This window comes from Micropterus salmoides, unplaced genomic scaffold (genome assembly GCF_014851395.1).
Source record: "Micropterus salmoides isolate LMB-PRFRI ecotype aquatic unplaced genomic scaffold, ASM1485139v1 Ms_hic_scaffold_13, whole genome shotgun sequence".
Lineage (NCBI taxonomy): Eukaryota > Metazoa > Chordata > Actinopteri > Centrarchiformes > Centrarchidae > Micropterus > Micropterus salmoides.
The window spans coordinates 19,912,367-19,926,861 of NW_024040374.1; the positions used below are offsets into that span (position 1 = coordinate 19,912,367).

The 14,495-nt window shown below is 38.2% G+C and overlaps 1 protein-coding gene and 1 long non-coding RNA gene across 3 annotated transcripts; both read right to left on the bottom strand.

Annotated features, from left to right (window-relative positions):
• Positions 1-1,901: 1,901 nt before the first annotated feature.
• LOC119901396 lies at positions 1,902-3,548 on the bottom strand. The gene is made up of 3 exons (XR_005444186.1): positions 3,263-3,548; positions 2,950-3,172; positions 1,902-2,871 (listed from the first exon to the last, which is right to left on the bottom strand). It is a non-coding gene; the product is annotated as an uncharacterized LOC119901396 (long non-coding RNA).
• A 7,801-nt stretch (positions 3,549-11,349) lies between these two features.
• On the bottom strand, positions 11,350-14,274 carry LOC119900804 (chemokine XC receptor 1-like). 2 transcript variants are annotated; one of them, XM_038716057.1, is made up of 2 exons: positions 13,599-14,274; positions 11,350-13,257 (listed from the first exon to the last, which is right to left on the bottom strand). In XM_038716057.1, the coding sequence occupies exon 2, from the start codon at positions 13,238-13,240 to the stop codon at positions 12,236-12,238; it is 1,005 nt and encodes a 334-aa protein (XP_038571985.1). In that variant the 5' UTR covers positions 13,241-13,257; positions 13,599-14,274; the 3' UTR covers positions 11,350-12,235. The 2 variants fall into 2 exon arrangements, with proteins under 2 accessions (XP_038571985.1, XP_038571986.1); XM_038716058.1 differs by having other exon boundaries at positions 13,595-13,612.
• Positions 14,275-14,495: the final 221 nt, after the last annotated feature.

Genomic DNA, 14,495 nt, shown 5'->3' on the forward strand with positions numbered 1-14,495 from the left:
TGTCATCTTCAGACGGTCGAATTTGCTTTTTCAATAGGGTGTTTCATGTCATCTTAGAATGACCATTACTTGCTCCCAGGAGAAAAAAAATAAATCTAATCAGCCAGAAAACTGTAGTGATTTTAATTAAATTCAAAGGTGTAGAATAGGGACAGCAGCCCTACCAATATCCAACGACTACTGAATTGTCCCTAGCAATAATTTTGTTCAAAACAATTCAATATAACTAACACAACAAAACACTGTTCTCCATCAGCATCTAGTCTTCTACTTGGTACACAAACAGTTAAAAGCTCATGTTAAATGCATTTAAGTTTTGGAAGACTATGTCCTCCACTCTCATGCCTCACAGTAGTTTTATCCACCCTTGGGCAAACTTATGTGATTACAATCTGTCAATTTCCTTTTACTACTTACTTTACTGTGTTGTGGAAAACGTGACTATGCATAATTTTATTCCATCAGCACTTTTATTTAAATATAAGAGCGCTTTAAATGTGGGGTTTTATGGAATCATAAGCAAATAAAGATAGCTAATATAGACTGTTTAAAATAAGTCCCACACTATGCAAATTGTTAAGTCAGGTAGATGAAATAAGGGGAAAATATCAGGGTTTATCCAGGTTTCACCTGGTCTTATTTAATAATAATTTTTATTTGTAGAGCACTTTTCAAAAACAAGTTAAAGTGCTCAAAGAAAACATTGAAAAAACTAAAATACACGTTTAAGATAAATATAAAACTAGTAAAATAGAATAAAATAAAAGGGATAAAATAAAGTCAAATAAGATCAGGAAAGGCTCTCCTATAAAAGTTTGTTTTTAAAAGTAGTTTTCAGTCGAGACTCTGGAACAGACAACAGACCTCTGCCCGAGGATCTCAAGGTACGTGCTGGTGTGTATGGGACTAAAAGTCCAGAAATATAACAAGGCGAGAGGCCATGAAGAGCTTTAAAAGTGAACAATAAAATTTTAAAGTCAATTCTAAAACATACTGGGAGCCAGTGTAATGAAGCTAAAATAGGGGTGATGTGGTCATATTTCTTTGTTCTGGTTAAAAGCCTGGCAGCTGAGTTCTGGACAGTCTGGAGTCGATCAATAGATTTTTGGGTTAAACAGGTGAAAAGGCTGTTGCAATAATCCATGATGAGATGAAGGCGTGTAAAATCGGTGTCCTTAAAAGTTAACATAGATTGAATTTTTGCTATATTTCTAAGTTGATAAAAACATGATTGAACAAGCTTTGTGGTGTGCTGCTCGAAATTTAAATTACTATCAAACCAAACACCAAGGTTCTTTGCCACAGGCTTAATGTGATTTACTAGGGAACCAGCAGATGGCAGTATTTGATTTGCCATCTGCTGAGACCCGATGACCAGGATTTCTGTTTTGTTTTATTTACTTCACAAAGGCAGTTGTTAAGTGAACTCAGCATTCCAGGGTCTGTGGATCTGACGGGCAAGTATATTTGTGTGTCATCAGCATAAATATGAAAAGAAATGCCATGTTTATGGATAATATGTCCAAGGGGAAGCAGATACAAGGAAAACAAAATGGGTCGTAAGACCGACCCCTGAGGCACACCATATTTAACTGGACAGAACGAAAAGACATAGTTGTTTACAGACACGCAAAACTTCCTATTTGACAGGTAGGATGAAAACCATTCTAGGGCAGTACCAGAGATCCCCACCCAGTGCCTCAGTCTGTCTAACATGATGTTGTGATCAATGGTGTCAAAAGCAGCGCTAAGGTCTAAGACCATTTATGAATGAAATTTAAAACCTATCACGACTTAGAAGAAACGCACAAAAGGAAATACAGTCACAAAATTACTTGCAGAGTAAATCAATGTATTCAAATCAGCATTGAGTGATGTCTACAAAATTGGCATCGGACGATGTCAACAACGAAACACCGGGATGAACGATGACCTTGACAAGCTCCGTAATTAACAAGCTGGCATGCGGTGGACCTGCTGACGTGAAAAATGGGTCACTGGTAGGTAACACAACCTACTGCTGATGGATAAACTCAGGGGAGCAAAACATGCTAAATAAGTCTACTGGGGTTGAATTCTAACCATTTGATCTGGGAAAATTCATTTGGTTAGTTTTGATGCTCTCCACAATGATTTTATATTCATTGCGCAGCACCAAGCAGTTTTGAGCCTCACCACCTTATAATGGCAGGAAAACACATGACCTCACAATCATTACAGATAGGATTTTCATGTTGCCTTTTGTGTCTTAATTTACTGCTTTATACATTTGTAGAAATTAGCATAAATAGGCAACATGCCTTCCCTTCTGCATTACTACAAGCATTTCATTTGTACATCAAAATCCAAAAGAATAATGTCCTCATTAGCTTAAAAGGACTAATGGTAGTTTGCATCCGTAATTCGCTTTAACATTACTAACCTCAGCTCCCCAGTGGTCAACACCGTACTTTTAATTTAACTATCAAGGTGTACATTAGACAGAGCTGTAAGCTGACAACTTAATGCTGATCTTATCCTCCGTTAACTTTCACTGTCACTTTCAGCCACTCGCATTCGCTTGTCATTTGAACGAGGAGGAGGCAGCCATGCTTTGAGTGTTACTGTAGTTTACTGAAAATCATTAAAGATTGTGTGAAACAGTAGGCTTCAAATACTGACTGTTTAAGCCCTGATTGGACACCAAGTGTCTCAGGATGCTGGTGGTGAACTGGTCCTTGAGGTGACCGGGACGACTCAGGACCATCTTCTCACTCGGCCTGGGACACAGATGTTAACGGGGGCCCAGGAGTCTCTAAGACGAGTGTCCAGGTGTGTTACTGTCGTACTTCTCTCTGTGGAGCAGCAGACAAGACAAGGCCTCCGGGTGTTCTAGGAACTCAAAGACGAGGAGGAGTCACAGGACTGATCAGACTGGAGGACAGGGACCCTTTCCTGGACACCACTCACCTTTATATTTAAGGTGCTGCAGGATGGGGATGATGGCCTCCAGGGGGATCCTGTGAGCCAGGAACTGCTGCCAGGTGCTGTACTGCTCGAAGGTCTCCCAGTCTAGAGACTAAACTGGACACAAGAAAAAGACGATGGGTGTCCTTTGAGAGATGTTGAGCACAGAGTCCTTCATGAATATCACCAGGGTCCCCATCATCATGTGACACATCAGCTCCTGCAGCTGAAACACAGAGAGATCTGCTTACTGAACACAACCTGGATCAGAACCAGCCTAAAGGTTCTGCAGTGGCGAGTCCTGATCAGCTGTTACCTGTTTGGAGTCGATGATGGCTACGATCATGTTGAGCACCTAAACACTCCACAGCGTCTTATCTGGGAACTGAGATAGAAACATTCAGATCTCGATCTGAGTGTTGGTGTAAATGGAGAGGGTGAGGCAGCAGAGCAGCCAGACGTCGTCCTCCTGACACACCTTCATGCTTCTATTCCCCCATACAAACCCCCACACTGAGTGTGGCAGGTGTTGTTACCCAGCGCATGAAGTCCAGCAGCGTGGCGGTGATGGTGGGATGAGGTTTCATGGAGTGATGCATCACCAGGATGGCCGGTTGTTTAATGATAACACTAGCAATACTTTATTATTTGGTGACGGTTATTTCGTAAGACTAGACCCAACGGGCATGAGGTAGGCCTGCATGGTATGAGGAAAATATTCAATGTGCGATAATATTGGTATATATCGTGATAACATATAACTTGCAATAAACTTATTGAAGTGTGCATATTATCGGCGTGGTTGTTTTAAAATTTATAAGATTGGAATTTAATACAGCTAAATGCTGTTTCTAGAGCAGCAACATTTGTTTACATCATGAATAGTGACGTTTAGAAAGAATAAAAACTCAGTCTGTATCAGACCTTCCTCCTCCCCTCTGCTGTTATTCACTGCCTGCAGGTAACGTTACCTGGTAGGAGGAGCGGCTGGTTTCTCAGCCAGCAGCTGAGTTTACAACAATGTTCCAAATTTTAAGGCTGCAGACAGCTATTTAGCTTGTTTGGGTTTTTTTACATTTGGGTAACTGACATTACATGACGATTACATTGATAGGCTACGTTTAAATTTCGAGCAGCACACCACAAAGCTTGTTCAATCATGTTTTTATCAACTTAGAAATATAGCAAAAATTCAATCTATTAACTTTTAAGGACATGAGAACATTTTACATGCCTTCATCTCATAACGCCTGGATTATTGCAACCTTTTCACTTGTTTAACCCAAAAATCTACTGATCGACTCCAGACTGTCCAGAACTCAGCTGCCAGGCTTTTAACCAGAACAAAGAAATATGACCACATTACCCCTATTTTAGCTTCATTACACTGGCTCCCAGTGTGATTTAGAATTAGGTATTGTATTGTCTTTGCACTTGTTGAAGCACTTTGTAACTTGTTTTTGAAAAGTGCTCTACAAATAAAAATTATTATTAGCTGTGCTAGTAAACAGCCTACAGGAGACAGACTGAGAACAGAAATGATTTCCCTTACAGACAGGTGTATTTCGAGACATAAAGTTACATTATAGGATCCACTAGTCTTGATAGCAGTATTGCTAAGCTCGGACATTGACTTTGAGAAATTTTGGAACCGGGTCTCGATCCACATCCCTACTTAGCACTAGCCAAACTGATTAGCATGTTAGCCGTTAGTTAGCTCGCCAATTAAATAAGTTCACCAACTGTCATCACCAAGATTCTGGGCCTTTAAACTAATGCAGTTACTGTTTGTAACTAACTCCATTTAGAGAGAACACACTCACACTCTGGCATTGGACGATGTCAACAATGAATCACTGGGATGGATGATTACATTGATGGGCTATGTAATTAAACAAGCTGGCATGCGGTGCACCTGCTGCCATGAAAAAGGGTCACGGGTGGAAATATCCAGAAAAATTACGAGTTCTGTGTCTTTTCTTTTGTGTCTTTTTTTTTTAAACATAACCTACTGCTTATGGAGAAATTCTGGGCTGCAGACAGCGACAGAGAGGCAGGGAAAGTGTTTGCAGTGAGAGACCAAACGTAAAGGTGTGTGAGTGCAGGGAGAAGTCGAGGCAAATGCAAAGCAGGTACATTTAGAAATAAAAATAATGTCTGTGGGGATTAAAACATGCTTTCGCAGGGTGTGAAATTTAACAATTTTCCAATAAAGAAATATGCAATTCCACATAATTTTGTAACATTGTTATTACCACATCTGTGAACAACAAGTAGAGTAAGATTTTGAATACACTACACCCAAAAGCAAAACTTGCTAAATAAGTTTACATAGTCTACATATAGTAATGAGCATACTTATTGGCTGTGGGACAGTGGATAAGACACATGCCTTTGGTGAGAGAGACCTGCGCTTGATTTCAATTGTGACGCATCCATAAATGTGTCCCTGAGCAAGACACTTAACTCTTTGTTGTTCCAGAGGCGCGCCACCTTTAACATATGGCAATTGTAAGTGGAATACACTCCACCTTGTTCACTTTACCAGGTCTTCTGACTTTGCTTGGTGTGTATGAGGCAGATGCTGCAGCATTATATTAAACAAACTCACACCAAATCTTAAGAAGCAGAGATAAAAGAACCAGTGACGTTGCAGCTTATCAATACCAACATTACAATATTTAATAATTTGGAGCTGGAGCTCATTTAATACCCATCCCTAAAAGAAACATAGCAGTTTGTCAAGACCACCAACTATAGCAATGTTTCTTTAACTTAACATTACTGAGAAGACATTGTCATTTGGTAGACAATTTTATCCAAAGCAACTTACATTTCTGGAACAACATACAAGCATTAACAAAGCAAAATTAATTTAACTAGCTAACATGACTGCCAAACACACTTTGGAAAGGGCTGTGAAAATAATTCAGTAAGGTAACACTACTTACTACTAAATAGGAAGTTACTTATTCATACAACACTAATTTGCTACGTCCTTGTAGAAATCCCCGCAAATTGTTCGACAGGGATATCTACAGTACATCTAAAGTTAGCTTGTTCAACGTTAGCCAGCTCCTAGAGGACTCTGAAATTTTAAGTGATATATCGAAGATTACAACTATTACAGCAAAATTACTTTTCCACGATGACAATGTTAACGTTACCTCTTGCCAACACGGTCTAGTTTACTTCACTTCTCAATTTATTGGCACATTTAAGCCATCAACTCAGTCACGTTAGCCCTACGGAATTCTGTTTAAATATAAAACCAGCCAGCTGGAGTTCATGGTGAACATCAATATCAAGTTATTCTACAACACTGGTTCTGTTAAAATACAAACCAATGGTTTAATAAGTAGGAGAGACTTACCACAGTCCAATGACGGTACGTTTAACATACAGTGTGCACGTTTTACTTTCACAAAGCGCGTGTTGCCGGTTATATACATGACATTCTACCTGACCGTCCAAGCTTCGTACGCCACGAAGTTTGAATTCAGCGGACAAAACATAGCAAAACAGATATTACATACATTACATATAACGGAAACAGTGAACAGACAGTTGTGTATGGAAGTGCGCTGATTTTTACTGCATTTATAACCACAGCTGTGTTTACAAATGTGTTGCAGCTGATTGGGTAACACCTCTGACACGCCCCTTGCCCAACATAGCACAATGTTGATTGAAAAACTGTTAACGTTAATTAATAACTCATTTACAAAGTTTGAGAGAACCCAGCTTTCTTTGCAGTGCTGTGGAAGTGGGGGTTTTTTCTGTTCTGTGACTTTATTTTATAATCGTACGCTGGGATGACCGGAGGCAGTATGTGGAGTCAGTTTGCCGCATTCCTTTTTATATAAAGTTCAACATCCAACCAAAACATTCTACAGTATATACATTGATAAAACAAATGACAAATTGATTCTTCATGTAATTGATTAATATTCAATCTAAATTTCTGAAACGTCTTTTTTACCGGATATATGATGTAATATCTTAAAGGATAGCCTACTTCTTTTACTTTGTTGTTAAGACAGAATTTGTCTACAATGAGCCACGTTTTCTGCCAATTAATTTCTCCATAGAGTGAAGTCCAAAAGAGTCTGCCTGGAGACATAGTAAAACCTTGAATGCAGTTCTTGAACTGAGCATCTCTTCTGACAGCCAGAAGTTTCAATCAATGTTTGACTGAAACTCTCTGGGACAATCTAGTCCAGATTTGAGAGCTCTAGGTATAGTGGTTATGGATCTGGACCTGATCTGATGTGGTCTACACATGAAAAAAGCAGATAAATCATCCTTTAAAGTATTTTCACAAATTGAATAAAGGTTTCACAAATCTGAAACTATGTTTGATTGAAACTTTAGCCTCTGTGGAATAATCTAGTTCAGATTTCAGACCTCTAGGTATATACTGCCCAATCGGAAGCCTAACCATGGTTCAGTTTGATCCGGACCGATACTACTTCTTTTTGGGGTCTTTCACACCTACCTCATTTCGTCAGGACTTTCGCATTTTTCTGTTTGGTCCAAACCAAAATTGCAGGTGTGATACTATGGACCACGGTCCGGACCAAATTGGTCCGACTAAAAGAGGTCTCGGTCCAGATCAAACTTAACCATGGTTTGGTTCGTTTCTGGTTTGAAATCATTTTTTTTTTTGGATGGTTCAGACTTTCAGACTATTTACAGGAATTTTGGCGGTTGTCATGTAAACCGGAAACAAACAAATGCATGGAGAAATGCACTGGAATAAGGACACAAATATAAATCTCCCGTGACAGATCATCTTTTCAAACAGATGGCCATTATAGAAGCACACTGCCACATACATCTTTGGTTTCTCCTGAAACGGAGGTGCAGAAAGATTGCTTGCTGCTTTCTCCTCCTTTCCTGTCAGCGACATTATAATGTTCGCACAACGAGGACTTTAATTGCGAATTTGAACTAGGCTTCAGTATAGTTGGTGCTGCAGATCGTAATGCCATAATAATAATACAGTGGCAAATATGCACATGTTCATTTTTTATTTATTCATTCATTCTTGTCAAAGATAGGCTACCCGCTGAGTTGTTTAATAAACCAATCAATGTCAAGTATAAGGAGAGGCAGCCCACATAGATGATGACGACAGGACGCAAGTCTCTCATGTAAATTTCTTTAGTGCGGTTGTAGAATTGCAGTGTGTAACCAAACCAAGACTAACCGAATGTATCAAAACATGAACTTTGGTTCGGACCTTGGTGCGGACTTTCAGGTGTGAAAGCCCCCTTCAGCGTTACGTTAGTCCTTTACTGTGGAGACAGTCGAGCGCTACCTTCATATAAGTTAACAAGCGGTTTCTGAACGCAGTGTTTGTAGTAAGATGTACGGTTCCTCAAAAGTAAAAACATTCATAATGTGGAACAATATGAGCCTAGTTTTTTAAATACATTTAGCCGACCCTTTTATCCAAAGCGACTTCCAATTGCTATGTCTGCCAGAGATTGCATGCCTCTGGATCAACTAGGGGTTAAGTGTCTTGCTCAAGGTTAAATATGATATGAAAACCCCTCCAGTTGGGAGATTTTCAAGTCAGATCAGTTGGAACTGTGTAATTATGTTTGTATGATAAGTATTTAATATGTTTATATTTAACTTATATCTGTTTTAATAAATCTGTCCTCTCAAGTGTACCTGACCTCTGAGTTTCCTTGAGCTTCAAAGACATTTTGGTAAGATGTATACTGAAATAGTGTTGCTACACGGCTGAATGTTTCATTTCATCAGCGGTGAACCTAATAAACCCGTCAGCCGTTCAATTGCTGACACAAGTTGCCTCATCTGAAGTGGCTGTAATATGTATTTGTAAAGGAATATTTTTCCTCTGTGGTAATGAAAGTTGGTGAGGAATGTTCAGTTTTTATTTAAATTTAATATTATTATTTGTTCATTTTGGCAGATGTAGTGAACTGTATTGCGTTATAAACAGCTGAGTCTCTTTTATTTAGCATGGCCTCACTGATAGGGATAGACAAAATATCAGCAACACCAGTCCATGTGATCCAAAACGATCATACAGTTGCAATAAAAACTGAACATTATCATTTTTATGAAGGGAGGATTTCTTGCAGAAATGTTGGATTTAGCTATATGTACCAAATACACTGGTAACTAAGCCGAGAAAACTGTAGATCTATTACAGTATTAAGTGTAAACATTTTTCACTGTAGGCTCTGTTAAAGGCTGTTATAAACTTATGATGAGATGGTTGAATGACTCCTTTATGGTTCTTAAGCTATTTAGTAACTGACTGAAATTGTCTGTTGAGAAAAAACACAAGGGTCTGTATTGGTGTGCAAATGTTGCTTCAGATAGAAGTTAAATGATGAAATATTATACAATTAGTCTAGTTTAAAATGTATTTGATTGGCTAACTCGATTCTTAGCCACATAGTCTTTCATTTTGATGCAGCAAAACCTAAGTTAGGTTAAAGGAATTTGCAGGATGACCCTGCATTTTCTTTTGTCAATGCATTTCTCAGGTAAAAACGATATTATTTTTGCCCGGCCAGCCATCCTGCTTAAAGCAAGTAATTAATGCATTATGTTTTTCTGTCAAGCCCCAAGTTGGAAACCATTAATCTGCATACATTTATGTGTTTGCAGGTGTTTGCTGAGTTCAACGCTTTACAAATGTTGAACCTATGCAACCAATTCTACTGCGAACTTGAGCGATACACACCACAACTGATTGCCCTGTACAGGCAGAAGGCCAAGAGAGCAGAGGCCCTGCAGAGATCCTCAGGATTTATGGCCTTCAGGTGAGTTTAAGATTACCTTTGCCATAGCAACATTGTTGATCACATAATGGTCAGTCAATAAAGATTGGGTCTTCTGTACTATAATAATGAAATTTGATTATGATATTGTCTTGTGATGACTAGGAGGACAGAGCCATCTACTTTCAATTGTCATTTCTCATTTGCATTTACTTTTGTAAGTTTTCCGGTACTTGATCACTTTGTTTTTTGGGCAGTAAAACACACAACTGACAATGAAAGTTGAAAGCGGACAGATAGCAGCCTGTATGTATCTGTCGCTGTATGATACAGCAAGAAAGAAACTGAAAAGGGCAGTGCAAGCTGGTGTGTGTGCAGCGTTGCGCGGGACAGAACTGTAGGTGCTTGTGCGAATCTCCACATCCCAAAATTGAAAACTTAATACCAACCCAATGAAGGAATAGTCGAATATTTGGGTCCAGCCCTACTGCACTGGCTTCCAAATCTCTTCTTGACTTGTGTTTTAGTAGATGCAGCTGGATGGCTTTGTTGTTATTGCTATCAATATTATTATTATCTTAGAATTACATTGGTAGAACTATTATACTTTATGGCTTGATGTGCCGTAAAAATATTGTATAATAATAATAATTTTGATTGTCAATCTAGGAACAACACGAGGTGCCCATCTGACCCTCCGTGACCTCCCAGTGAACCTGCTAACGGATGACTGACGTCTTCAAAACCTGCAATGTAAGTACTCAGTGGACTCACAGAAATGTCTATCAACGACAAGTAATATGAAATGTACTACTGAAAAGCAACTCGAATACCTCTTCCAGCAACTGACAGGTTTAAAGAGATGAAAGGTTTGTGTTTATTTGTAGTATATCTCAAAACAATGCTAAAATGTGTACAGTGAAAAGGTTACTGTTGGCATCCCCTTCATTGGCATGAACTACACATTTAAAGCTCCCTTTTATATTATTTAAGTAAAAGTGCTGCTGATGGAATAAATGCATACTGTGTTTTCCACAAAACACATCAAAATACGTATCTCAATAAGAATCTGGAAATAGAGAATGTTCAACATTATTGCAAAAAAGAATGAAAACAAATTTCTTATCAAAATTCTTGCTGGTTAATTATCTGATCAAGCAGTCAATTACTTAGTCTAGTATGCAGAAATTAAATGTTTTTTAAAAATGTATTATATTTAAGTTAAGGTTTATTCAAATATTATTACCACTACTTAAAAAGTTTGAGGTAATCAGTTTCCACAAATGTGGTGCGGACCAGATGAAGGCTGTATTTCGGTTTCCCTTGCTGCTGAAAAAATTGAAGTGTGAAAAAAGTTCCCACTAAATGACGGCCCACTAGAGGGCCTCACCTTTCTGCAAAGAGCCATCAGCTCCGTACCTGATTGTTCACACTTTTGTTTTTATGATTTTCCAATTTATCCTTTATTGTCATGTTTTTTTAATGTTGGATATTATCTTTTCTATTCCCTTGCATTGTTCATGTAGACTGTGTTGTCATGTCTTACATCTTGAAGTCTTTCCTTATCAAAAAATCCTTTACACAAAAAAAGAGGTTTTACTCATTGCTCTTGTCCATAGAAACAGACAAAATCAAAAGTCTTTCATTTATCTTTAATAGATGCAAATCTATGCAGATTGTTTTAAATACTCATTTGAAGTTAATGGACATTTAATTTGGTAGAGATGCATTTTTACCATCAGTCAACATTTGATAAAGGCTCATAATGAAAAAACATGTCAGTTTAAAAAAGTTATTGTGGTTTTTAATGCACAGAGGGACCAAGAAATGCAAATATTTTACAAAGCTTTTCACTGACTGGGACCATTAAATGGCTTAATTTTTTTGCGATGGTTGACATTATTATCCTTCAAGTTCTATTCTACACTAATCCACCTGTAAGCCACCTGAATATTGAAAATTGAATAGACTCAAATGAGAGCAGACTATTTTAACATCTTGCAAGCATCACAACAATGGGCTTACTAGCAAACTCCTTTCATAATTAAAAAAAATATTTAAAAAACTGTACTGTATTAAACACACTGTATTACATTTACAGAATAAGTCATAATTACAGTAATTTGAGTGAGAACTCACCATCACAAAAGTAATCTTAAATGGACATCATCATAAATCATATGAACATATTTGCTATAATGGCTCCACATCCACTGCGACTAATTAATACGTTTTGTACAAGCCCATGAAAAACATGACCTCCTTTTAAAGTGCCAGCAAATAACAATTGATCCCGTACAAACTACATATTATGACAAACACAGGCACTTGCACGCTGTAGAAAAACAGCAAAAGTCAGATTTGAATACTGAACGCAGCTTGCTACAAACGGCAAATCTAAAACCAGTTCCTATACTTATGCTGAGATTAAACAGATTTTACTAAATACACACTGGACATTGTCATGTTTTAAATCAGAAGTGAAGAATTGAATGCAAGAAAATGATGTACCTCAACAGCAACTAGTACAATGACCCACGTGAGAAGTTTTGCACTCTAACATGCTGTTCTTCGACTGGCATTTGGCAAATGAACAGTCGATGCAGCATTGACTTCAAATGCCTCCTAAACTTCACGCCAACAAATGCATAAAAGACAGGGTTCAGGCAGCAGTGGGAGAAAGCAATGAGCCGGCACATATAGAATGCATAGTCGAGCTGGATACTTGCTTCGCAGTTATGAAATGGTGGAACCAAATGGTCATCCAAGATCTTCAGAAAGATGACAACATTGTACGGCACCCAGCCGATGAAGAACACAGCCACAATACAGAAGACTAGCTTAACTGCTCTGTTCTTCGTGTGAGATCTTGATTTTGTGATTTTCCTAAGTATTTGAATGTAGCAGAAAGCCATCACTGCAAAAGCAACCAAGAAGAAAAGATTCTGTTGGGAGATACTAATGTTTTTCCACAGGGTAGCATCATATTCGCAGCCTTGGGAGTGTTCATCCTTGTGGTGGATTACGACGAGGGAGCTGTAGAGCAGGGAGGGCATGGCTGCTCCAATGCTGATCATCCACAGTAGGACAGAGACGAAAACCCCGGAGCTGAGTTTCTGAGTGCTCATGTCAGGGAGAGGCTGCACCACCGCCAGATACCTGTAGATGGTCATGACGGTCAGGAAGAGGACGCTGCTGTAAAACCCAGTGAAGAAAACAAAAGTCACAATTTTGCAGAGGGTCTCTGAAAACATCCATCCCCAGATATGGTAATGGGCCCAGAAGGGAAGACCGGTGGTGAAAACAAGGTCAGAAATGGCCAGGTTTAGGATGAAAACGTTGGTGAGAGACTTGAGGTTTTCAAACAAAGCCAGGATTACAAGGACGAGGATGTTTCCGATGAGGCTTAGTGTGATCACAAGAGAGAAGAAGACAGGAATGACAATGGATCCAAATTTGACCACCGCTCCCTTTTCACAGACTTCATCAGAATAGTCATATTCGCTGTAATTTAAAGAGTCCGTCATTTCTGTTAAACTGGATCCTAGGAGAGAAAAAGGATTAGTATGTGCATTACTGTTGGTTCTTTTCATCTTGCATATCAAGTGATTCATTTCTGAGATTTCATTTTATTGTTTAATGCAAATCAACAGAGACAGGAAGGGTAGTAATAGTAATGATGTTAAAGGTCTTTTTTAATGACTGTGTGTGTGTATGTATGTATGTATGTATGTATGTATATATATATATATATATATATATATATATATATATATATATATATATATATATAAAAATCAGTAAGGAGGTGCAATTAATGACAGTGAAACAGTAAAATTCTTTTAAGAGAGCATAATAGCATTGTAAAGCAAAACACTGACCTACCTCTTGCGTGATGGGATGGATATGTTGTTGGATGTGACACCTTTTATATACTCAAAAGAGAGTTAAAAAAAAAAAAAAGGGGATCTCTTTAGAAGTAGGAAATGAAACACTGAAAGTGTTTGTGCACAAAAATTGATGCAGCAGAGGCCGATCTGTCCTGACTTTTAGTCCCTAGGTCAAGGTCTGGAAACACTTAATCCTACATTTCCCATAATTTTCCCAATGGCATCTTTTAATTAGACCCTCCCTGCCTGGTAAATGCCTGTGTCATAAAACTCCAAGCTCTAACTGAGATTTCAGGTTTTTTCTAAGATTTAACAAACTCTTTCACAGAAAAAATCACTAACTGTTTTCAACGACTCAGTGTTGCTAGAAAGCTGATCTTTGACTGTTAAAAAAATAACTAATACTATTCTATTCTTATTTCTACCTTGTTCTGCAACACCCGAATGTCCTCTCTTGGGGATCAATAAAGGATTATCTTAAAATCAATTGAGTGTCCCTTTTAAGAAATGAGACCTCACTAAAACTGACCAATGAAATGGGTCATATTATCATATCATTTTAAATATCAGGTGATTTTATTTGTAGGTATCACAAATCACTATATATGATTTCCACATCACAAAAGGCAGAGGTAATACTTGTAAACAGACGTTTTGTATGGTTGAAAGAGGTGCAGTTACATTAAATATATTTCAAAAATGTATTCATACCTTTCCCTGCAATTAAACCTGAAATGATTATGTTAAGGTCCTACTGTCAAATCAACAAAGGACCACAGAAAAGTGGGAGCATCTACGGCATAGACTGTAAGTTCGTGCTTGATCACATGACATTTTGTTTACTCTTCGGCCACAACCAAACTACCCAGTTTCAGGGTCCCGCCTACCAACC